The sequence below is a fragment of the Hemicordylus capensis genome, chromosome 1 (genome assembly GCF_027244095.1).
Source record: "Hemicordylus capensis ecotype Gifberg chromosome 1, rHemCap1.1.pri, whole genome shotgun sequence".
Lineage (NCBI taxonomy): Eukaryota > Metazoa > Chordata > Lepidosauria > Squamata > Cordylidae > Hemicordylus > Hemicordylus capensis.
The window spans coordinates 119,812,011-119,837,992 of NC_069657.1; the positions used below are offsets into that span (position 1 = coordinate 119,812,011).

At 45.6% G+C, this 25,982-nt stretch overlaps 1 protein-coding gene across 10 annotated transcripts in view; it reads left to right on the plus strand.

Moving 5' to 3' along the window:
* The window catches only part of STK33 (serine/threonine kinase 33), a 106,738-nt gene that overhangs the window by 23,115 nt on the left and 57,641 nt on the right, over positions 1-25,982 (plus strand). For 9 of the 10 annotated variants that reach the window (XM_053283527.1, XM_053283528.1, XM_053283526.1 and 6 more), the window contains 4 exons: positions 9,085-9,204; positions 9,993-10,106; positions 14,186-14,290; positions 23,080-23,218. In XM_053283527.1, coding sequence (XP_053139502.1) covers positions 9,085-9,204; positions 9,993-10,106; positions 14,186-14,290; positions 23,080-23,218 — 478 coding nt within the window. Of the gene's footprint in view, positions 1-9,084; positions 9,205-9,326; positions 9,446-9,992; positions 10,107-14,185; positions 14,291-23,079; positions 23,219-25,982 lie in introns of those variants that run through there. The other variant, XM_053283535.1, reaches the window with a different exon arrangement.

Below are 25,982 nucleotides of genomic sequence, written 5' to 3' on the forward strand. Positions count from 1 at the left end.
CCCATAGTTCTACCATATACCAAGGGGCCAATTTTGAAGCGGGTTGGAGAGGATGCTTAGGAGCTATCATGTCTACTGTCCTGGTGAGTTTGCTGTTCCAATTCTCCACCAGGGCATCAAGAGAACCTGCATCAAGAACCTAACATCAAGAACCTAACCTGCAGGTTAGGTTCCAGAATGCACAAAAAAGTTGTAAAGAAGCAACAAAACAAAATAAAAACAAAGCGGCAAAAAAACTACTGTAGTGTGCTCCACGGGGTCTCCTTGTGACCAGCGATGCCCCCCCCAGACCAAAAAATGCTCCCCCAAATGAGAAAAAATAGCTTGAAAATACTTGTTCTATTAAGAAAAAAGGCAAAAAATGGCAGGAAAACAGTGAAAAAACACTCTACCTTGCTCTGTGGGGTCTCCTTGTGCCCAGCAACACTCTCCAGTCTGCCAAATGCCCTCCCCCCCAGCTGAGAAAATAGCAGGAAAAAAGAGTTTTCCTCAAAGAAACGAGCCACAAAATGGTTCCTGCTAACAAAATGGAGGGCAGAAGTGACCTCAGCATCCTCTTCCGGCCGTATAGGAACTGCGGATACATGGGTTTTAACCCGTTAGTATCCATGGATACTGAAATTGGGTGTCAGTTAAACACCCATTAATACGTGAAACTGCGGCTATAGAATCCGCATATAACAATGTTCTCGTGTAATCATTTTACATTATAAGTTGAAATGAATCAATATATGATTTCAAAGATATTTTCCCTTATATTTAAATATATCCCAGAGATATCTATTAGATGATCAGTTAAACCAAAGAACTGTAAAAGAATTTGATTTCTTTTGAAATTATAGTTTGGACGTAATATTCTTGTTAATCACCAAGGTTACTATAATAGTATAGATAAATTAAGTTGGCAGTTTGAAAAAAGTCAGTGTTTGACTTTGATAAGATTGATAAGGAGCTCTGGTGTTTAAAAAAGTTTTGGAGGGGGCCTTTTCTTATGTTTTCAGTCTAGAACTACCTATTGCATTTATTTGGGAACATATTTATCTTGTATCATATCATCTTTTATATTGCACACTCTAAACTTGTAGAGCAGGAATCTTTAAAAGCTTTTGTTGGAAAAGTCTGTAATAAATACACATTTGAAATGAAGTGATGAAAAAGCACTTAAAACTGAAACTTCAAGGATAATCCATAATTTGGTACATTATCATAAATTGATCTTCCTAAAATAGCACTCTTAAAAAGAGAGATACAAACTTCATACAATCTTAAATAAGACATGTTTGAACATATGAATGATCTTTTTCTGAGAGACAAAACTAATGGTGTTCACCCACAATTATTCTCTTGCTATAATACAGTATGATCTCAAAGAACCATTACATGTATTAAGAATGATTGTGAATTTGACATCTCAGATGGCCAGCAGTATATAATATAAGGAATATCCAGACTTGATCTGCCAGCATACATATGGTGTTTTTAGATGAAAATTTCTGTTAAAACCATAACTGATAGAAAATACATTGTTATCCTCTACTTTGGTCCCTTTTATTGTAAGAGTTGCCATCATAATATTAGTGCCCTTTCTTTTCTTTTCTTACCCATACATGGTATTTTACAAATACCAGCTACCAGGTTAATTTAATATTTGATTAATTTGCTTACAAGCATTTATACAAACACACAACATTTTGTAATTACATGAGTCACTCTGGTTGCCAGTAAATGAGGCTATTCATATGTGTGTGCAAAACCAGGCTAAGGGAGCCTAGCCTGGTTTTGTATGCACATGTAAGCCACTGGGATCGCGGTGGTTCAGGGTGATGCAGGTACAGTGTTTGTACAAAAACGTGTGTACAGCGAGCGCCCTCCTAACCTTGTTTTCTTGATTGCACTGCGGGGAGCCCGAGGTGGGAAGGGGGGATCCCCATGATACACTGCACACCCGCACGGCGAATTATGTTATTTCTGGGGGACAGGATGACACATCCTGGCCCCCCAACCTCCCTGCTGCCTGGGTGCACAGGGAATTGTCTGGGCACACGGGGAGCGCACCCAGCACAAGAGCAGCAGATGTTTGCAGGGAAGGTATGTCTAACCCGCCTTCCCCGCAGCCCGCTCTGGAGCCCTTCTCAGCAGTTTTGAGAAAGGGTTCAGTGTATTACTGTAATTCCTCTTTGATTATAGGAATTGAGGAGTACATGCTGGATTACTTGTACTATATATATATTTGCGTTGCTTACCTTACGCTTCTGATTTATACTAGTGTTGATCAGGAGAGTTTGCAAAACATTAGTAATCATTTTAATTGAGAAGATACATTGCTTTCTATTCAGTCTGCCCCAAATCCTATATACCTTTTGTAGGGATGTGCATGAACCTGTTCGGAGGCCCTTTTACGGGCCTCCGAACAGGTTCGAACATCCAGTGGTTCGGGAGGAAGGCAGGGGGACAACTTTAAGGGTGGGGGAGGGTGCACTTACCCCCTCCTGCCGTGTTTTCCCCGCCAGTACTCACTTAAAAACTGGCCCAGCAGGGTAGCAGCGTACCTCCCTGCTGCCCCGTCTACTCCTCAGACCAGATGTGACCGGAAGTAACCCATGCGTTGGGTGTGCATGTGTGCTGATGTGTGCACGTGCATGGGTTACTTCCGGTCACTTTCGGTCTGAGGAGTGGACCGGTGGCAGAAAGGTATGCTGCCACCCTGCCTGACCTGTTTTTAAGTGAGCGCTGGTGGGGTAATGCGGTGGCGGTGGGGTAAATGCGCCCTTCCCCACCCATAAAGTTGCCTCTCCCCGGCCCCCTCCAGTTCCATGCACATCCGTAATCTTTTGTATCTTCACTTTCTTCAGTGTAACTATCATATGCATCTTTTGTTTAAAAAGCATGTTAAAACCAGGTGTTAGGCTCTGGTGCTCAATGGAGTCGTATCAGATGCTGAGAAGATCAAATTGCACTGATTTGTTTGAACCAATGTGTATGAATGTTATACTGAGTCAGACCATCTAGCCTAGTACTCTCTGTCTACTGTGATTGGCAGCAACTCTCTAAGGTCTTAGGCAGAGGTTTTCCCGAGCCTCAGTACCCAGGATCATTTAACCAGAGAGGTAATGGATTGAATTTGGGTTCTCCTGCAAGGAAAGTATGTGCTACACCACTGATCTATGATCTTTCTCAGCACTGTAACTGTTGTCGTGTGGGCCATTAATGTGGGATGATGCTATTCATGGAGGCTTCAGCAATACTCTTTTGATTCTTCATCTCTTCCTGATGCCTGGGGTAACTTTAGACTATTTGCTCTGGCTCCAGAAGTGCCCTGAAAATATGTCCCTGAGGGACACACAGCAAATTGTCGAAAGTTGCTCCTTCTCCAGTGCATACCGGATGCTGTGCAGCAAGGAAAGCTCTCCACAGCACAACTGATCTTCCTTGTGCATCCACACTCTATTGCTCTGGATATTAGTTGCTGCCTGAAAAGGTCTGCTGAAAATATAAGATCTGGATCGTGATCCGTTGCATTCATAACTAATGGGTTCTGCGCCTACGCAGGGACCCCACAGGTAGACTAGCTAGCTCCTCGAGACACCCACTCTAACGTGCATGTGCTTCGTGCTTCCGTTGAATTCGGCAGTTGGGAGCACCATTTCTTCAGTTTCTGTTTGACCACCAACACATCAATACCTCGGAAGACTACTTCCCGATTGACTATAGTAAAGAAATTGTTTATTTTTCATGGATTTGACTTGGAACTGCTTGACTACTCTTTGCAAAACAAACTTTGACATAAGTATAAAAGCTATTTTTTTAAAAAAATGCAGGGGAGAGGAAGGAGAGAAGTAAAGTGAAAAGAGTTGGGTGGTGGCCAGCCGGCTGGCCCGATAGTTATGGAATCGAAAACCACTTTTAAGCGCTGCATAGAGTGCAAGGCAAAGTTGCCATCAATGGATCATCATGACTCCTGCCTACTGTGTCTCAGGGAGCAACGTAATACAGCTTTGTGCAGGATATGTTGCTCTTTCTACAAACAAACTATGAATAACAGGGCGCTCCACCTGAGGGCAGCGCTGTACGATGAGCCATTGCAGCCCCTGACACCGAGACCAGTTATCCCTCGACATCGGTGTTGCGTTCGAGCGAGGTGCCCTGCTCGAGACCAACTGCGCATGGATCTGCTTCACCGCAGTCTAAAATCATGCCAGAGCAAGCAGAGCCTGTCTTCAAACACCCAAAGGAGGTTTTGAAGTCTGCTCATAGACACAAAGAGAAGAGACACAAAGAGAAGAGGATGCTTTGGCACCTCCTTCAAAGAAGCACCATGACAAATCTGGAAAGGGCACCCCTTCTCCTGCTATGGTGCAGACTTACAGCCCCATCGAGGAATCGGTTGAACCTATGTTGAGTCCATCCACTTTGAAACCATCGACGTCCAGACCATCGATGGTGATGCCTTTGGCATCGAAACCATCAATGTTGAAATCGGGTGAGTCAGGTGAAGCAACCTCGAAATTGATGTTGACTTCAGTGTCAACAGGAGCTAGGGGCACTACTTCAATGCCCACTTTGATGGTGATGCTGGCGCCAATGGCCACGATACCAAGAAGGCAGCTGCTACTTTCTTCTGCTTAGATGCCTGTGCAATCTCCGTCTACCCCGTTACAAAGCACAACCATTAAAGCAATGGAGGTAGCTGAATTTGATAAGGATGAGGACTTTGCATTGAACGAGAATACCACCAATTTTTTAATGGACTTGCTGGACTCGACATCAAGCACTCCATCTGGATCTACCTTCCATGGCTTTTTGAGCACAGGTCTAGATGTTGAGCAGGATATTGAGGAGTCTACATCGTATGTGCCCCTGTCGTGGAAGTCACCGGTCTAGCACACAAGTTTCTTGGACTGCCACAGGCACAAGGCAGAGCACAACCTACACACTCATGTGGGTTCAGACATGCATTGCCAGACAATTATGCGGAGTTTCTGTGATGGAAGGCACAGCGAGAGCTTCATCACCCCGAAGCAACGCAACCGACTGGCCCACCTTTAGTTGAAACAACTTTGACATCAACTGCTTACCAGACACAAGTTGTGCAACCATTTGTCCCTCCAATTGGGCTGCAACAAGATCCAATTGGGCTGCAACAACATCCTGTTCAGAGTCCCATACAAGTAGATGAGAGGCCTAGCAAGAGGAGGAGGAAGTCAACGCCACCCATAGTACCAGCATCTCCTTTGTCGGAAGAGGTGGAGGTCTGTACATGGGATTTGAGTGAATCTGGTTCTGATCGGGCCAGTCAACAATCTGACCCATCCTCTGATGTCCCACCCAAACTTTCTATATCCCCAACTGAGGAGCTGAAAGCTTATCATGCCATTACCAGGGAGATTGCTGAGGTGTTAGGCATGGACTTTAGATTACCGGAAACAGAGGTAAGGGATGCGGTATATAACATGATGGCTGTGGCCAGAACATCACATCCAGTGTCTTTGCCAATGATCCCAGTGATCACTAAGGCAGCAAAATCAGCCTGGGAGATGCTTCTTACCTCCATGCTGACCTCAAAGTGATTAGAAAATCTGTATCACTTACATGAAGAAGAAAATACCTACCTGCTCAGGCACCCCATGCCAAATTCTATGGTTATTGACTGTGCGTCATCATCCAGGGGAGGACATCGCCATACAACACTGTCTGACAAGGAGGGGAGGAAGTTAGACGTGTTGGGCAGAAAGATTTACACTGGCAAAACCACTGTACGTGGTTATGGCGTCTTGCAAAACCACTGTACACTACACATGGCTGCGCATGAGGCTGTTACAAAGGTGGTACCTCTGGGTTTTTCGTCCAAATATCGACAACCAGAGGATGTTGCTGAGGATATCACACACAGTTCTGACCTCCCTAAATTGGTGGACACAGGAAGGGAACCTTCTACCGTTCAGCCAGCAGCGTTCCAGTGTGCCGTTCCAGCCAGCAGCGCTGACACAATGGGTGACATCTGGTGCCGGCTTGTTGGGCTGGGGAGCTCATTGTGGAGAACATCAAGTGCAAGGGCGATGATCCAGGCCTCAAACTCTGCAGCACATACATTATTTGGAGTTGATGGCGGTGTTTCTGGCGCTGAAGGCATTCAAGCCAATGCTCAGAAACAGGGTAGTACAGCTGCAAATGGACAATACAACAGCTATAGCATACCGCAGCAAGCAATGGGGCACAGTGTCCAACTCGTTGTGTGCCCTGAGCATTCGAATATGGGACTGGTGTATAGCACACGCAATGTGCCCGATGACCAAACATATAAGGGGTGCAGATAACATATTAGCAGACAACCTCAGCAGAATGTACTCTCAAGATCAGCGACATAAGTAGGAAATCAAGGATGCTTGTCTCCAAACAGTCTTCAACAGGTGGGGACATCCAGCAGTGGATTTATTTGCGACTGCTGCCAACAAAAAGTGTCCGAAATACTGTTCACGTGCGGGAATAGGAAACCAGTCACTAGGCAGTGCGTTTCAACACAAATGGAACAGTGGCCTCCTGTATTTGTTCCCACCACAACCACTAATCAACTGGGTTCTGGCTCGAATATTGAGAGACAGCGTAACCTGTATACTGGTGACACCTTGGTGGCCGAGGCAACCATGGTTTGCCACACTACTCAACTTGTCGAAGGGCATTTACCACCAGTTCCCACTTCACCTGGACCTTCTCGTGCGGGAAGAAGGAAAGATGAGGCATTCGGACATAAGGACTCTACGAATGACTGCGTGGAGAGTTGGTTATTAAAGAGAATATTGCTAAATAACACGTCCATCTACAGGAAGATGGAAGAGGTTTGCAGCCCATGCACGAAAAGAAGGTTAATCCCAAAGCGGGCCACTGTACAACAGGTGCTCTTCTATATGACCATGTTCAAGGTCAAGGGTCTAGCAAACGTATTGATAAAAGTACATTTGGCAGCCATCGCATCTAGGCATAAGGGATGGGATGGGATGGGATGGGATGGGATGGGATGGCACAACTGTGTTCTCACATCCAGAGAGTAAGAGGTTTATGAAAGGGCTCAATAAATTATACCTACCTATAAGGAGGCCTATGGAACAGCAGATCTTGTTGTTAGCACTGTCCTCATTGACAGAAGGGCCCTTTGAGCCAGGGGACTCTGCTAGCCTCAAAATGGTTACCCTGAAGATGGCCCTTTTAATTACGATTACCACGGCAAGGCATGTTAGTGAGCTGACAGCTTTGAGGGTAGACAAGCTGTACACGCAGTTAGGAACATAGGAAACTGCCATATACTGAGTCAGACCATTGGTCTATCTAGCTCAGTATTGTCTTCACAGACTGGCAGTGGCTTCTCCAAGGATGCAGGCAGGAATCTCTCTCAGCCTTATCTTGGAGAAGCCAGGGAGGGAACTTGAAACCTTCTGCTCTTCCCAGAGCGGCTTCATCCCCTGAGGGGAATATCTTGCAGTGCTCACACATCAAGTCTCCCATTCAGATGCAACCAGGGCAGACCCTGCTTAGCTATGGGGACAAGTCATGCTTGCTACCACAAGACCAGCTCTTCTCTCCTATCCACATAAGGTAGTCATGCGTCTAGATCCCAGCTTCCAGCCTAAGATTGTAACAGAACTTCATCTAAACCAAGATATTGTCTTACCCACATTTTCCCAAAAGCCGGAACCAACGTTGGAGAAGCACTACATTCTTTGGATGTTTGCTGTGTACACCTTTATTATTTACAAAGGACTATGATGATAAGGAAGACAAAGAAACTGTTTGTTGCTTTCAAAGGAAAACACAAGGGTTTGCCGGTATTGAGGCAACGGCTTGCACATTGGATAGTTGAAATGATTGTGCTAGCATATAAGCAACAGGGGATAACACCCCCCATGCACAATAAGAGCACATTCAACTAGAGCAAACCTGCTCAACTTTGGCCCCCCAGCTGTTTTTGGACTACAATTCCCATAATCCCCAGCCACAGTGGCCAGTAGCCAGGGGTTATGGGGGTTGTAGGCCAACATCTGCAGGAGGGCCGAAGTTGAGCAGGCTTGAACTAGAACATACATGTTGAAATCCAGTGCATTTGTCAGGCATTCAGATGACAGGCCAACAACCATTTATAAAGCATTATGCACTTGACCTGTGTATGACGAAGCAGGCAGGGTTTGGGAGAAGTGTATTAAAATGGGTGCTGCCATAAGCTTTAGACCTATTGTGCCCCCCTCCATGGGAAAGCTGGCTAATCACTCATTTGTTATGAATGCAACGGATCACGATCCAGATAAACAGGTTGTTCACCTGTAACTCTTGATCTGGAGGTGATCCGTTGTATTCATAAGACCCTCCCAGACCATCCCCACAACAGTAGGAAATAAAATACCAGTGAGTACGGATCATCAAGAAGGGCGGTCCACAGAAAACTGAAGAGATGGCGGCCCCAACTGCCGAATTCAATGGAAGCACGAGGCACGTGCACGGCAGAGTGGGCATCTTGAGGAGCTAGTCTACCCGCGAGGTGCCTGTACAGGTGCAGAACCCATTCATTAAGAATACAACAGATCACCTTTAGATCAAGACTTACAGGTGAGCAACCTGTTTTTATAGCACCAGTGGGGCCAAGCATACTTATTTTGGTAGGGTGTTTTTCTATCTTGGCACCACCAAAGACCAACCCTGTCTCTTGTGTCCTCCTACCTACTTCAGATGATGATACACAGATTAAGGCCTCAGTAGATGGGTTGGGAAGAATCATATGGGTGGAGGCAATTCTCAAGATACTTTAAGGCTCAGGCTGTTTGGGACTTTAAAGATCAAACCTATATAAGTTTTTTCTTCTCCCTTGATTAACCCTGTAAAATTTGATTCATGTTGTTGAATTCTCCTTTGATTCATATTGTTGTTTTGCAGTCCATTAAGGTCATCTATCTAATTCTCACCCGTTTCAATCATGCTCAAGTTCTCTTGAAATGACTTGCATATAGCTTACTACGTGTGCTAGATGTATAAAAATAAAATAGCTTTTTAAAACAGTGACTTGTATTTTAATTTTTTGCTTCTTTCTTTATGTTCCTAAAGATGTCAAAACCAGATGTAGCCTACCCTCACAGAAAAATGCTCATTGCCTCAGGCAGTCGAAGCAGTAATACAGAATACAAAGTTCCTCACACACGAATAGATGATGGAGCAGCAATTCAGGTTTGTAAGGGTATAGCCTTTTGAGCTTTTGGCTTAATCTTTCACCAGAAGATAGATGTTTAACTGTGTTATATTAAATAATATTCATTTGAACTTCCTTTTCACATTTCTGTTTCCATCAGAGCAGTTTTGCTGCACATTGCAATATCCCACCCTGTGAGGAATGCCATTAGGTTGATTGGGCCACAGATAGAAAGCAGCTTGGGGGATATGTCTGGGCAGAAAAGAGCAGGGCACGAAGGTGGGCAAAAACCATTTGTATGTTGAAGTTAGGAGTGGGTGATACAAGCAGATGGGGGAAAGTTGCATCCATTTTAAACAACAAACTGGCAGCAAGAATGGCTAGACTAGATTACAATAAAAAGGCTTCAGCCTGTGGAAGTGCTAATGGCAAAAGAGGTAGTAAGAGGGAACGGTCTTGGGTGGGTCTGTGGAAGGATTGCTCTGGGTTTGTGGAAGAGAAATTTTAATTATTCTTTGCTTCTTTTCCTTTTCCATTGCCTTTTTTCTAGATTATGCTAAATGCATATCTAAATGCATTTAATGCTAAATGCATCATCTGCTTTTGCATTTCTGGCCTAGTTTATAAGTAACAAGTTATGAAACAAAACTAGGCATTTACTTTCTCAGGAATATAGAGAATTAGCAATTTTATTGAAATTTGTTTGTCTAGCTTGATATTTTTCTCCCCTTCCTCAAATACTTAGGTACTAACTTAATGTGTTAAAACATTCCTCTAAAATGTGTTAATTTGTTGTTGTTCGTTATATTGTTCTCTGTTTCTTTAGCAAATTTATTCTTTTGGAAGAAAACTAGGGCAAGGCAGCTTTGGGGTGGTGATTGAAGTCACGCATAAAGAAACGGGTATAAAGTGGGCAATCAAGAAAATGAACCGGGAAAAGGTAGGCATTATTTCTGATGGATTAAGAGCTTTCTCTTTGCAGGCAATGATAATCTTATTTTAACATGGATCTAAATCACCATAGTATATTTATATACCCACAACTCCCATTACAATTGGGGAATATATTTCCTTTCACTGATCACCTGCACTCTCACTATTACCTTTAACTTTTATTTCCTTTAAATACGAGCCATCATAACATTAGAACATGACAGCTACAATTTGGAAAACACATATACTTTGACATGAAATGAGTGCTTTCAGACTGCAGCCTAATGTGTTCTGAATTCTAGGTGTCCCATTTGGAGAAATAAATGTAGAATCAAAGATTATCAAATTACATAGGACATAATCCTTTCCCACATGGGTGTTGCACCCACACAAAGAGGGGCCCTCATAGGGTTTAACAGAGTACTGCTTCCCCACATCCCTCTTGGCAGGCATGTACAGGTACCACACCAGACTGAGCAATGGGATGCTTTTCCATGCCTGCCCTTTCTGTTTGCTTGCGTCCTTTGACTGAGTAGAAGGGCCAGACTGGATGGGCAAGTGGGAGACACGCTCAAGCCTCCTATTTCCTGTAATGGCCTGAAGTGCTGAGTTTACATGCTCTGAGTAGAGGATGGGGGACAAGGCTCTATGGCAGACTCTAAGTAGGGAAGAATTGTGCCAATAGAGTGTATCAAAAATCTACAGAAAACAACTAGAAAAATATATCCTCACTAACACTGCAGTGGTGCTAAATGCAAAGAGCCTCTGCAGTGTCTAGTAATCAGGAGTCCTGCTATATTGGGGAGCTCTCCTTCCCCGAGAAGCACTCTTTATCACCCATACATATGTCCCTGAGGGTCGTGCAGCCCTTGGGGGCATATTTATGGGTGTTGAAGAACACTTCTCTGGGGTAGCTGTTACTGTTGTGGTGGGGAATAGAAGAATTGATGTTGACAGAGCAGCTGGCTGACTTTTCTGGTGTGACTCAGCAGTTCATAGCAGCCATACAACTACAGGACTATCCCAACTAGTTTCAGGACCAACTCATGTTGCTGGCCACACACTTGATTTGGTCTTTTGTTCGGATCAGGGGGGGTGTTATGTGAGTGGGGGGATCCTGTGGTTTCTCCATTGTTGTGGACAGACCACTACCTGGTTAAGGTTGGTTTCACAGCCACAACTCAGCCCTGCAGGGGTGGAGGGCCTATTAAGATGGTCTGCTTGAGACAGCTGCCAGACCCAGTAGGATTCCAAAAAGTCTTGGAGGGTTTTAATGTTGGTGCTGCCAGTGATTGTGTCTACTGCCCTGGTGGGAATCTGGAATAGGGAACTCACCAGGGCAGTAGACACAATCACTCCTAAGCATCCCTTCCGACCTGCTTTAAAAGTGGCCCCTTGGGATACAGAGGAATTGTGGGGTTTGAAGCAGCAACGTAGGCTACTGGAGCGCAAGTGGAGGAGAACCCGGCTTGAAATTGACAGGACACAGCATAGAGCCCATTTCAAGGTTTATACAGAAGCGGTGCATGTGACAAATTCTGGTCTGCACGCATTGCTTCTGCAGGTTCATGTTCAGCAGAGTTGTCTGGGTTGTGAGGAGTTTGGTTCAGGCTTGGGCTGACTTAGACTCCGTTGTTTTTACAGAGTTTATTAGGGAGGTGTCCAGCAATCCCTCTTGCAGTATTAGATTGGATCAGTTTCAATCTGAGATGCCTGAGGATGTGGATAAGCTGCTTGGGGTGGTGTGGCCTACCACCTGTTCTCTGGATCCTTGCCCGACTTGGCTGCTTCTATCTAGCAGGGAAATTGCTGGCCTAGTTAATATCGTTAATTCATTGCTGAGGGAGGGTAGGGTGCCTTCTTGTTTGAAGGAGGCAATGATTAGACCATTTTTTAAGGAAGCCTTCCCTAGATCCCTCAGTGATGGATAGTTATAGGTCGGTCTCCAATCTCCCATGGTTGGGCAAGGTGATTGAGAGAGTGGTGGCTAACCAGCTCCAGGAAATTTGGGAGGAAACCAATTATCTAGACCCATTTCAAACTAGCTTTAGAGAAGGCTATGGGGTTGAGTCTGCCTTGGTGGGCCTGATGGATGACCTTCACCAGGGAATCAACAGAGGGAGTGTGACTCTGTTGGTTCTTTTGGATCTTTTGGCGGCGTTCAATACCATCGATCATGGTATCCTTCTGGATCGCCTGGGGGAGTTGGAGATAGGAGGCACTGCTTTGTAGTGGTTCTGCTTCTATCTCTCAGGCAGATTCCAGATGGTGGAGCTTGGTGACAGTTGTTTTTTGAAATGGGAGCTATTATATGGAGTCCCTCAGGGCTCCATTCTGTCACCAATGCTTTTTAACATCTACCTGAAACCGCTGGGTGAGGTCATCAGGAGATTTGGTGCACGGTGTTATCAGTATGCTGATGACACCCAAATCTATTTCTCCTCCTCCTCCTCCTCCTCCTCCTCCTCCTCCTCCTCCTCCTCCTCCTCCTCCTCAGCATCAGGAAATGGCATTCACTCCCTAAATGCCTGCCTATGGGCAGTAATGGGCTGGATGTGGGATAACTAATTGAAGCTGAAGCCAAGCAAGACAGAGGTGCTCATTGTGGGGGATCAGAATTTGAGGGATGAGTTAGATCTTCCTGTCCTGGATGGGGTTACACTCCCCAGAAGAAACAGGTACACAGCTTGGGAGTGCTCTTGGATTCAGACCTCACCCTGGTAGCTCAGGTGGAGGCTATGGCCAGGAGCGCTTTCCATCAACTTCGGCTGATTCAACAGCTGCGTCCATTCCTTGAAGTGAAAGATCTCAAAACAGTGGTGCGTCGGCTGGTAACCTCCAGGTTTGACTATTGCAATGCTCTCCACGTGGGGCTGCCTTTGTATGTAGTTCGGAAACTTCAGTTGCAGCAGTCAGATTGGTCTCTGAGGTAACCTGGAGAGACCATATTATGCCTGTTTTAAAACAGTTGCACTGGCTGCCAATATGTTTCTGGGCAAAATACAAAGTGCTGGTTATTACCATTAAAGCCCTGAACAGCTTGGGTCTGGGCTACTTTAGAGAGCACCTTCTCTGTATGATCCCCATCATATGTTGAGGTCATCTGGAGAGGTCCTTCTCCAGTTACCACTGGTACGTCTGGTGGCGACTCAGAACCAGGCCTCCTCTGTAACTGCTCCTGGCCTATGGAATTCACTCCCAGCAGATATCTGCAGTTTATTACTATTTATTTGATTTCTATACCACCCTTCCAAAAATGGCTCAGGGTGGTTTACACAGAGAAATAATAAATAAATAAGATGGCTCCCTGTCCCAAAAGGGCTCACAATCTAAAAAGAAACACAAGATAGACACCAGCAACAGTCACTGGAGGTACTGTGCTGGGGGTGGATAGGGCCAGTTACTCCCCCCCGCTAAATAAAGAGAATCACCACGTTAAAAAGGTGCCTCTTTGCCAAGTTAGCAGGGGATAGGCTCACTGTTGGCCTTTAAGAGAGCCCTGAAAACGTATTTGTTTGGCCTGGCCTTCTGAGGTTTTTAAATTGTGTGTGGGCATTTTAATTGGCTTTAAATGGTTTTGAATTGTGTTTGAATTGTTTTAAGTAGTGTGTTTTAAATGGTGTTTGTTTTTATGTCTCTTAAACTTGTTTTAGACTTGTTGTTCACCACCCAGAGCCTTTGGACAGGGTAATAATAAATTTATTACATTTATTAAATGTAATAAATAAATATATTGTTCTGGAGGGACTTGTCCAGTTTTCAGGTCTGAGTGCCTGCAGATATCTAAACAGACATTCTGTCAACAACTTGTTCAGATGGAGGGAGTACAACAAATCTGGAAGCTTTATAGCAGGCAGTGGCATGGGGATGGCTCTTGGGGTTCACCTGATTTCAGGGGATCCAGGCTGAGGTGGTAACATTCCTTCTGGACTTGTCTGCAGTTATTTTCTCCTAAGCAGCACAGGAATTTGTATCTGCTTCACAGGGCTCCTGGTTGGAGATTTGCTGATAGACTCACAATCAAGCTAATCTGTTTAACAGCAAGCTGTAATGAACCCCTACTGTTAATTTTTTTTTCTTATTAAGGCTGGGAGTTCTGCTGTAAGACTACTTGAACGGGAAGTGAGCATCTTAAAAAGAGTAAACCATAAGCATATAATACATCTTGAAGAAGTATTTGAGACTCCTAAGGTAAATGCAGTTCTCAGCATGCTCACAAAAAAAGGACAGTGGCACAGATTTGTGGACAGAATTGGCTGCTGCTGGATTCCTGTAAAGCAGAAACAGAATCAGTAACTGGTTCTGGATCTTATTTGACATCACAGCATTGACGGGTGGAAGGGTGCGGAACACTTATACACCTGAACATTTCCTCCTCTTGTGTAGTTTTTCTTCTGGTGGTGCTCTGAGACTGAAGTTGTGGACATGAGGAAAAACAGCTGAGTGGAGCTGGTTTTGAAGTTCAGGGAAAGAGCAGGAAGCATCTAGCACCCTCCTCTCATCTCCTCATGCAGCACTTTAAATTACACTACCACCTGCTTTATAGGAATCCAGCACAACCTGCTCGCTAACAAATGGGTCACATGATCATCAATAGTAGAATAAATAATAAGACTTCATCTCTGACAACTGATGTGATCCATTTTACCTTTTGGTATCATATCTGTCTAATGGAGATCATTATTTTTTCAGCATTCCATATCCCTCTATGTTTCTTAATGTTTCTTGTGAGTGAGACTAAAATGTATTTCTGAGATTAGGCAGAAGAATCATTAGCTTCTGCTAATATTTTATGGGTGAAGTCAGACCATTCTTAAGCATACTACCCATGATCCAACACCTGCTTCTACATTTGGGAATTCTGTTCTGATGTGTACATGGAATTCCTGTGTGAGCCAGGACTTCATTGTTAACTTCAGTAGCATTGCTAATACTTGGAATGAATAGGAAGCCCTTACTCAAGGGAGCTCCCTTTGGAATTTCCACATCAAAATGTTAATTTATTGGAATAAATACTTGTTCATTTTCAGTGGAACTTTCATGTTGGTGCCCCCACTCCCCCATTAAGAGTTTTCTGTGAGCTCAAATGTTCATAGGGAAATGGTGCATGCACAGGACTGAAGGTACTCAGTTTCCTTACCCGAATCGGTATGAATGAGAAAGATATTGCAGGTGAGGTGACTGCATTTGTTTTTGTATCTCCTTTACCTGCAAGAATCTTCTGGAGTCAGCGGGTAGCAGCCAGACTAGTCTTGTGCTAGCATAAATACTGCTGTGCTAGCATAAGAGCATATATAATACTCTCGTTCTGCAAAGAATTTAATTTGTATGCCAGTCTTGTTCTTGTGCTAGTGCTAAGAACCTTGTGCTAAGAAGCTTTTGGAGTTCTTTGAGAGTGTCAACAGGCATGTGGATAAAGGTGATCCACTTGACATATGGACTTCCAAAAAGCTTTTGACGAAGTTCCCCACCAAAGGTTCCTGAGAAAACTTAGCAGTCATGGGATAAGGGGACAGGTTCATGTGTGGATCATTAACTGGTTGAAAGATAGGAAACAGAGGGTAGGAATAAAGGGATAGTTTTCACAATGGAGGGAAGTAGGAAGTGGGGGTCCCCTGGGGATCTGTCCTGGGACCAGTGCTCTTTAACTTGTTCATAAATGATCTTGAAGTTGGGGTAAGCAGTGAAGTGGCCAGATTTGCAGATGACACTAAACTATTTAGGGAAGTGAAATCCACAACAGATTGTGAGGAGCTCCAAAAAGAACTCTCCAAACTGGGGGTGTGAGCGACAAAATGGCAAATGCGGTTCAGTGTGCAATTGTAAAATGATGCATATTTGGGGCAAAAAACACCAACTTCACATATATGCTGATGGAATCTGAGCTGTCGGTGACTCACCAGGAGAGAGATCTTGGGGTTGTGGTGAACAGCTCATTGAAAGTGTCGATTCAGTGCACGGCAACTGTGAAAAAGGCTAGTTCCATGCTAGGAATAATTAGGAAAGGGACTGAAAATAAAAATGCTGATTATAATGCCCTTATAAATCTATGGTGCACCACATCTGGAGTACTGTGTACAGTTTTGTTCCCTTTATTTTAAGAAAGCTATTGTAGAACTAGAAAAGATGCAGAAGAGGGCAGCCTGGAGGATGATCAGGGGCCTGGAGCATCTTCCTTATAAGGCTAGGCTACAGCATTTGGGGCTCTTTCCTTTGGAAAGGAGGTGAATAGGGGAGATATGATAGAGGTGTATAAAATTATGCATGGAGTAGAGAGAGGACAAAGATAAATTTTTCTCCCTCTCTCGCAACTCTAGAACCAGGGGTTATCCCATGAAACTGAAGGTCAGGAAATTTAGGACTGACAAGAGGAAGTACTTTCCCTGCTACTGACATCGAAGTGCGTCTCCGTGAGTGGGCGATGCTTCTCCACGTAGCTCTCTAAGGCAGCACTATTCAAATTAGTTAGAATCTTTAAGAGGTGGAGGAACATGGCCCCTCCCAATTCTTTTAGTCTTGTGTGGCTCCAGGGCAGTTCTTCTCAGCTTCTCTCTCTAACCAAACTTCCTTGCTTGTTCTCTTTCAGGCTTCATCTTTTTGTTCCTGCATTTCTCCTTATCTTACTTTGCTGGTTCCCCCTCCCCCCTCTCTCCGCTATTCTTGGGCTCCTTCACCCCTTTCCTGTCCCCTTCGTTGCATGGAACACGCCAGGCACGTGCTCTACGTTAGAATCCAGAAGGGGAAATTCCAGCAGTGCCTGCTGAAAGTCCTCCAGGCAGCCGGCAATCCACTCCAGAGACTGCAGAGCCAAGCTTGCAGATTGGAATGGTAGAGCTCAGAGCAGAATGTGAGCCCCACCGGACAGCTGACAGGCGGTGCTCCGGAGCTTCTGACTGCTCATTCGAGTGTACTTGTAGCCACAGGAGGGGAGAGTTCAGAGCAGAGCGCAAGCCCCACTGAACAGCTGATGGGTGGTTTTGGGCTCTTTCCCACTCAATTGGATGCATTTGTTGGGGTAATGAACCAGGTCCCGAATTCATTCCCTCCCACTGCCAGCTCGCCGGGCTGAGGGCCCTTCTGTAATCCAGCGCCTCTGCTTCCATCTGCTCCCCGAAGCCTTGCAGAGCATGTGGCTGCTGAACCCAGCTCCCCACAACCACAGATGGCCTCCACAAGCGGCCTGCAGGGCGCAGCCCCACCCACCCCACCCCAAAGCAAGGCCACTGCCCAAAAGCCAGTAGTGATGGGGAGCACAGGATTGGGCCAGGGAGTAGCTAAAACCTCATCCACCAGGACTGTGGTGACCAGTTGCTCTGCAGCTGGAGCATGCAATTGAGCTCAGGCCATGTTGGGCCTTCTGATTTTAAAGTGAAAAAGGTCTAGGAGGTCGCCTTCCTCAAGCACTTCATTTTCTGTCTCTGAGGCTCCAGTTTCTAAAAAGGCAAAGAAAAAGCGCAAGCACATTAAAAAGGCAAAAAAGAGGAGATCTAAGTCTAAGCAGAGGGAAAAGAGTACCCATTCCTCTGAAATCTCAGACCATGATTCACCAGACCCCAGGGGGCCCACACCCAGAACTCCTGTGGGACCCCCAGGTGGGAATCCTCAGCATGCCCCAAACTAAACTCCAATCCCAGTTATTATCTTAGATGAAGAACCAATTCCAAGCAGGGGCCCCTTGGGGTGAACTGACCCTGATCAAGCAGACAAAGAGGAGGGAGAGTGGTCAGATGGACAGGAGCCAGAGGTCTCTGAAGCACCCCAGATACTTTTTCAGTCATTAGACTGCTCTACTAATGTCCAAGACTATTCATACGTTAGGTTTGACCCAACCTAATCCTCAAGAATCCCAGCTCCTGAGTAAAAGTGCTATGATTTTTCCTGGGCCTAAATCAAACACTATGACGCTCCCAATCCCTAAGCACTTCATAGAGGCTGCAAAGGAGGAATGGACCTTTTCTACATCTAATAGAAAGGCGGTGGCGATAGCCAAAAAATTGTATTCTAGCAGGAGGGGGCGGGAGCGAGATTTTTAATACATCCCCTACATACGCCCCAGTGGTCCAAATGTTTTCTGGCTTGGTCCTCTCCAGGGATAGTGAGTCTGCTCTCAAAGACCCTGCAAAACAAGTGCATGGAGGGGCTATGGAAAGGTGACACGACTCCGCCGCCTTAGCAGTGAGAGCCTCAGCAACCGCTTCCATGGTAGCCAGAGTGTCTCTCATATGGCTGGACAATCTTATCCAGGATCCCGTCTCAGACTTGGCACGACTGAGGCAAGCCCTGATTAAAATTACACAAGGCACTGGCCTTTATATCTGACTCCACCCTTGATACCATTAGATTTGCATCAAGGGCAGAGGCTGCTTTAGGGCTGGGCCACCGAAACCTGAGGTTAAAATACTGGCAGGTGGATGTGACCTCTAAGACCAATCTTGCTACAGTACCTTTTGATGGGGAAAATTCTCTTTGGAGATGCAGCCTTAAAGGACATCCTGGTGGAGTCAAAAGACAAAAAGAAGGTGATGCCCTCCTCATCGCATAAACAGGACCTGATTGGGGAGGTGTTTTTTCCAATTCTTTTGCCCTTTCGATCCTCTTTCGCTGGATGGGAGAGGGGCTTCAGGTCTCAAGGTCCCTTCTGGGGCAGATCCAGACCTTCCAAACGGGTTTGGAAACAGGGCAACCTTCACTGCCCAGAGCAAGCAGGCCAAGCAGCAGTCCTGACTTGGGCAGGTTGCCCCGGGTGGTCGTCTCTCTTCTCACTTACATGCCTGGGAGGCCACCACCTTCAATCATTGGGTGCACGACTTCATCAAGGGCGGCTACTGCACAGAATTGACCGAAAACCCACCTCACCGCTTCCTACTCATCCCAGCCTCCTGCCTACCCCCCAAATACAAGGGTCTTCAGCACCTCCTATCAATCAGGGCAATAGATCAGGTGCCAGTGGACCAACAGGGAGTGGGCATCTATTCCATCATCTTCACCATACCCAAAAAAGAAAACTCCCTGTGAGCAGTTCTGGACTTAAAATACCTAAACCGCTTCATAAAAAAGAGGAAGTTCCATGTGAAATCACTCAGGTCGATTGCAGAGGCCCTACGCCATCTGGACTTCCTGTCCTCTATAGACCTGAAGGAGGCTTATCTGCATGTACCTATACACCAAAACAGCCATGACAAAACACACAACCAGTACAGGGCACTACCTTTCGGCCTCTCCTCAGCTTCTTGCATATTCATGAAAGTCCTGGCACCAGTCATAGCACATCTCTAACTCCTAGGGGTCAGGATATTTGCTTTCCTGGACAACCTGTTGGTTCTGTCTCCATCTCTACAGTCTGCCAAGAGGTAACTCAACATTATGCTACAGGTTCTCTATGCCCACAGGTTCCTGATCAACAGGGAGAAAAGTCAGTTACACCCGTTGCACCAGCTGCTACATTTGGGTGTCATGGTAGATGCACTGAGAACAAGCTCTTCTTACCACCAGAGCGCAGAGCCACCCTGGAGACAGAAATACATCAGGCCCTAGTACAGAAATCCCTGACATTGCTCTCCCTCCAGGATCCTGGGTCTTATGGTGGCAACCTTAGAATCAGTTCTGTGGGCACATTTCCACCTGCGGCCCTTACAGTGGTTCCTACTACCCCATCACCTGGAGATTGCCGTAAAATCCACCAAACGGATGAGCCTTCTACCCCAAGTGCTCCAATCTCTAAAATGATGGACTGCATCCCCACATCTTTCCATGGGAAAGGAGTGCCTAGACCCTCCATGAATGATCATCACCACGGATGCAAGCAAACACGGGTGGGGCGCCCACTGCCTCCACAACTTGGCTCAAGGAAAGTGGTCAGCTGCTGAAAAGCAACACAGCATCAACACGAGCAATCCAGTGGCACTTACTTCATTCCAACACATAGCCCAACACCAACACATAGTGATCTGCATGGACATTACAACATCACAGCGAAAGCACACTTGAACTGCCAGGGGGGAACCAGGTTGAAGTCTCTGCAGGCGGAAGCAGTTTTCCTGTTCCAGTGGGCCAAACAACATGTGGCATCCATAACAGCCCACGACATGCAAGGCGATCTGAACTGTTCAGATTGGTGGTGGACTGGCTCAGCAGGAATGAAATTCTCCCAGGAGAATGGAGACTGAACCGGAGACCTTCGAGTTGGTAACAGACCACTTCGGCCAGCCGTCTGTGGATCTGTTCATGACTCCAGCCAAGTACCATGATTCTCCACCAGGTTTCCCTGCCCGCAAGCGGAAGCAGTGGATGCTCTGTCGGTGCCATGGCCAGCAGATCTGCTGTATGCCTTCCCACCAACGCTGCTCCTCGCCCGGTTTCTGCAACGGGTGAAACTTCTCAGTTCCCAGGGCATACTAGTAGCTCCGTTCTGGCCTCGAAGACCCTGGTTTTCAGAAGTCCAAAACCTGGCAGCAGCAGAACACCTGATACTTCTGGTCACGGCGGACTTGCTTCAGCAAGGCCCAGTGCACCATTCAGATCCAGACTGGTCACAGCTAACTGCCTGGAGACTGAATGGCGCCTCCTGAAACAGCATGGCTACTCCTCAAAGGTGCTTGACACAATGCTGGCTTCAAGGTGCCCCTCAATGAACAGGATCTATCAATACACTTGGAGGGTGGTCCTCTGGTGGTCTGCAAGACATGAAGTTCCTAAGGGCACAGCTACCATGAAACATCTACTGCAGTTTCTTCAAGACAGGCTGGACCAGGGTCTCTCCATAAACACGTTGAAATGGCAGGCTGCCACCCTGGTAGAATTCATTTCAGGGAGTTTGAAACGCTACAAACGGAGGCACCCACACTTGAGGCGCTTCCTCGGGGGGGGGGCAACACTGATATCCCCCTCAGTGGTGCACCGTTTCCCTACATGGAACTTACATATGGTCCTGAAGGCTTTCCAGATTCCCCCCTTTGAGCCCATCCAATTTATCTCCTTATGTCTACTGACCCTAAAGCTGGCTTTTTTGGTAGCTGTCACATCGGCACGTAGGGTGGCTGAGCTCTGAACCTTTTCAGTTCACAAGAACCTTTGTATTTTTTCTAAAAACTCTGTGAGGCTCATCCCTGACCCCTTTTTTTCGTCCCAAGGTGGCCTCACCATTTCATATGTCCCAGGACATAGTTTTACCATCTTTTTGTTCAAAGCCGGTGCATCTAGTGGAGAAAGCTTGGTACAAGCTGGATGTCCATAGGTGCCTGAAGACATACATAAAAAACACAAAGCACATCTGGACTATGGAGTCGTTTATTTCATTTTTGCCTTGAACCATGAGTCAGGCTTTTACCACCACCACTATAGTTCAGTGGCTCAAGGCATGCATAGCCCTGGCATATGAAATGCAGAACCTTAGGGCTCCCACTAAAGTGTTTGCCTATTCTACGAGGGCTGCTGCCACCTTGGCTGCATTGTCTACAAATGTTCCAGTCCTGGACATTTGCAGGGCAGCTACCTGGAGGGCCCCTCAACGTTCACCAGGCACTACAAATTGGATTTCTTCACCTCTGCTCAAGCAGCATATGGGAGGCGGGTACTCCAATAGGTCCTTCGGAGTAGGTGAGGGTGCTCCCCCCCAGTTGGGCTGAGGGCTGTAGTATGTCCTGACTCAAGGAGACTCCCTTGGATGCCAGCAGCAGAGAATGGAGCGTTGGATCAATTACCATGAAAGCTTCTTCTTGCTACTGCATCCAAGGGTGCCTTGACCCACCCTTCAGCATCCATGCCTACTCTGCGGGGACCCTTGGGGAGTATTTCTAAATTGTCTACCTAGAAAACAAGGATCCCACTGTTGGCCATTTTCTTACTGGACACTGTCAGTTTTATTAGTATTTTTTTGACATACTGTTGGTTTACTTACTATCTATCTATCTATCTATCTATCTATCTATCTATCTATCTATCTATCTATCTATCTATCTATCTAGATTGCAACCTGTTGAGTGTCTTCCATTATCTTTAATACATATTTCTTCTTCTTCAAAGTAATCTTGGCTTTCTTGGCCTAAAAGAACTAGCTCTTTTGGCCAGGTGGAGAACTGCCCTCCACCTCTTAAAGACTCTAATTTGCATAGTCCTGCCTTAGAGAGCCACGTGGAAAAGCATAACCACTTGAGACGCCCTTGGATGCATCAGCAAGAAGAAGCCTTCACGGTAAGTGAACCAATGCTCCATTTTCACACAGCCCATAATTAATCTATGGAATTCTTTGTCACGGGATGTGGTGATGGCCACTAGCTTGGATGCTTTAAAATGGGCTTAGACAAATTCATGGAGGAGTGGCCTATCAACAGCCACTAGTCTGGTGGCTGTGGGCCACCTTCAGCCTCAGAGGCATGATGCCTCTCAATACCAGTTTCAGGGGAGCAACAGCAGGAGAGAGGGCATGCACATACCTCTTGCCTGTGGGCTCCCCAGAGGCATCTGGTGGGCCACTGTGTGAAACAGGATGCTGGACTAGATAGGCCTTGGACCTGATCTAGCAGTGCTGTTCATATATTCTGGTGCAACATGCTGAAATTGTTGTATAACCCCTTGTACAAGCCTGTCTGTGTGCATGTGCAAATAGGGAACTCCCTGTGCAACATGCATTTGCGGGGGTTTTCTTCTGCTAGAGTTAGCATAAATTTGTTGAGCTCTGCATCCTCAAAATGACCTTCTGCAGGCATAGCTATGAACACACTGCTCTTTGAAGAGTTTTTATAATCAAACTAAATTGTGCTTGAAAATTTTGTTGTAACATATCACAACATCTTCATTGAGATGCGATCAAAAGCATAAAAAGTGGAATATAAGTAATCTATTATACAGAATAGTCTTTTTTAAAGCAACATACCATTCTGATTTTTTTCTCAAAATACTCTTTAAATAAGAAATATTGTAATTTACAATATTATTGTATGTGAAATATTAAAAGAAAATATATTTTTGTTTTTTAATGCTAGCGTATGTACCTTGTAATGGAGCTGTGTGAAAATGGAGAACTTAAAGAGATTCTTCAAAGAAAAGGTCATTTTACAGAGAATGAGACAAGGCACATAATTCAGAGTCTTGCATCAGCAATTGCATATCTTCACAGAAATGGTAAGGATGTTCATACTGTGTTGTATTTAAGTTAATAATCACCATTTTTGTTTCTGTTATTTCCTAGCATAATTGTGGCCTCATTAATTGCAAATCATAAGAAAAAAGAAGCAGAAGTAGAGTGCTTTTAAATAAGCGTTCATTGTCAGTCTTTCATTGTTGGAAATGCAGGCCCTGATCCAAAGGCTATTTAGTGAGATTCATGGACACAGAAGGCTTCTGAGCCTGTCTTCCAAGAAGTTAAAGGTAAAGTGTGCCGTCAAGTCGATTTTGACTCCTGGCGCCCACAGAGCCCTGTGGTTTTCTTTGGTAGAATGCAGGAGGGGTTTACCATTGCCTCATCCCACGCAGTATAAGATGATGCCTTTTGGCATCTTCCTATATTGCTGTAGCCTGATATAGGTGTTTCTCATAGTTTGGGAAACATACCAGTGGGGATTTGAACCGGCAACCTTCTGCTTGTTATTCAAGCATTTCTCCCCTGTTGCCCCTGGTTTATTTTAACAAAAAAACCATAGGAACATAGGAAACTGCCTTATCAAGTCAGACCATTGGTCCATCTAGCTCAGTATTGTCTACACAGACTACCAGCAGCTTCTCCAAAGTTGCAGGAGTCTGTCTCAGTCCTATTTTGGAGATGCCAGGGAGGGAACTTGGAGCCTCAGATGTTCTTCCCAGAGTGGCCCCTTACAGTGCTCACATGTAGTGTCCCAGTCAAATGCAACCAGGGTGGACCCTGCTTAGCAAAGGGGGCAATTCATGCTTGATACCACAAGACCAGCTCTCCTCCAACCAACCCATGAAAGTTAAGGGAATCTCATAAGTGACCTCCAGTGCACTGCTAAGAATGGAACAAAATGGTGATACTTTTGGGATGCTTAAAGGGGTTTTGAGATCTTATCCATTGGTGTCAAAATATTTTAATTCACCTTGGGAGGAAGTATTGTCAAGTTTTGGCAGTTCCCTGGTATTCTTGCCTGGAGAGAATGGGTAGAGCAAATGTGGGACCTCACAGTTGTAACTTAAACTAACAGACTGTGTCAGGTTGAAAGACGTATGTCAAAAATAGGTTAACTTTATAAAAAAACTGGACACCTTTCATTAGACTTTTAAAAAGATTAGTTCATCACTTTTAAACATGCACTTTGGTTTTTCAGTGTTATAAGCGTACAATTTTATCTTTGAAATTATGATTGCGCATGTTATTGTGATAGTAGATTAGTATTTTGTTCTTAAGGAAATGTATGATTGATTACCTTTTGAAATAAGCTTCTTTAAATAGGGATGGATCTTAAATTTTATACAACACATAAAATTAATATTATATATCATATTTTATACTGCTTGATATAGACATCTCTAAGAGGTTTACAAAGTTAAAACATAATGAATGTAAAACAATTAAAATTCATAAAACAACACAGCTAAAAACAATCTCAAAAAATAAAAGCATTAAATATTTTTAAAACTTCAGTTAAAATTCTGGGAAAACAGGTAGGTCTTAAGGTTATTCCTAAAAGCAAGCAGAGAAGGAGATGATCTGGATAGTGATTCCGACGACACTCATAAAAATGGGTTCTGTGCCTGCGCAGACCAACTTCGGGTAGCCATTGTTAGCTCCTCGCGACGCCTTCAACCGTCCCTGCACGAGTGTGCAGTACCTCACATTGGCGGTTAGGCGTCTCTGTCTTCAGTTTCTTTCTGACCGCCCTTGCGCTCAGACGCTTTGGAAAGTTTTCAGCTCCTCAGCATTTACTGATTGGATTTCTTGGGTTTGAACTTCAGATTCGGCACTGGTTACTTCTTTGGATACCCTTACAACTTAAAGAATAAAAAAGGAAAATAAAAGAACGGACGGATCTCTCCCTTGTGACTACGGATTGGTAAACGAACGACGGCTTCTTTAGCGTCTTTCCCCCTTATACCTACGACAACCCTCCACTCTCCATGAGCAAACGACCCAAGGCTATTGCCTCCTCTGTGGGAGGAGCGGGCAAGGCAGGCACTCGCGAAAAGACCATCTTTAAGCGGTGCCAGGCCTGCCGGGGCAAACTGCCATCTACAGACGGACATAGTTTCTGTTTCCTCTGCCTGGGAGAAGGGCATACGGCCATGGCTTGTGAGATCTGTGCGGGGTTTCCGAAACAAACCCTTAAAAATAGATTGGCGCGTCTTAAAGTTGCCCTGATGGAGGAAGCCCTATGCCCAGCGGCTACGAGCTCAGTTGGGGTCCCAGGAGCTGTCTCTCTTACACAGTCTAAACTCCCAGGGAAGGGGAGTGAGCCCTCGACGTTGACGGCATGTTCGACATCGAAAGATGATAATGGCTCACGGCAAGCGCCAACCTTGGAATCGACAGACGAACCTCCAAAGAAAAAGAAAGTCTCACCATCTGAAGGCTAAGGAGGCCACTCTGTCGCCATCAGGCTTGCAGCAGACTTGCTTACGGCATCAGGCGGTCTCGCTTTCGCCCGCCCTACACCGCAGCTTTCGCCATCGCAATCCACAACACGGGGGATGCGTACTCCTTTGGTGTCGAAGGAGCGCGCCCAAGAAAGGCGCTCGGCATTGAGGAAACACAACTCTAGGCGCCAGTCGTCTGCCCAGCCGTCGACATCCAGAGCAACTCAGGCCACAACACTAGACAATACATTGACATCGAGGGAGTTAGCGTCGACATCGAGAGATTCTACTGGGACTACTAGGAGCCATGCCGCAGCTGCTGCTGAGCAAGAGGGAATGCCCCTTGTGGTCGAAGTCGAGC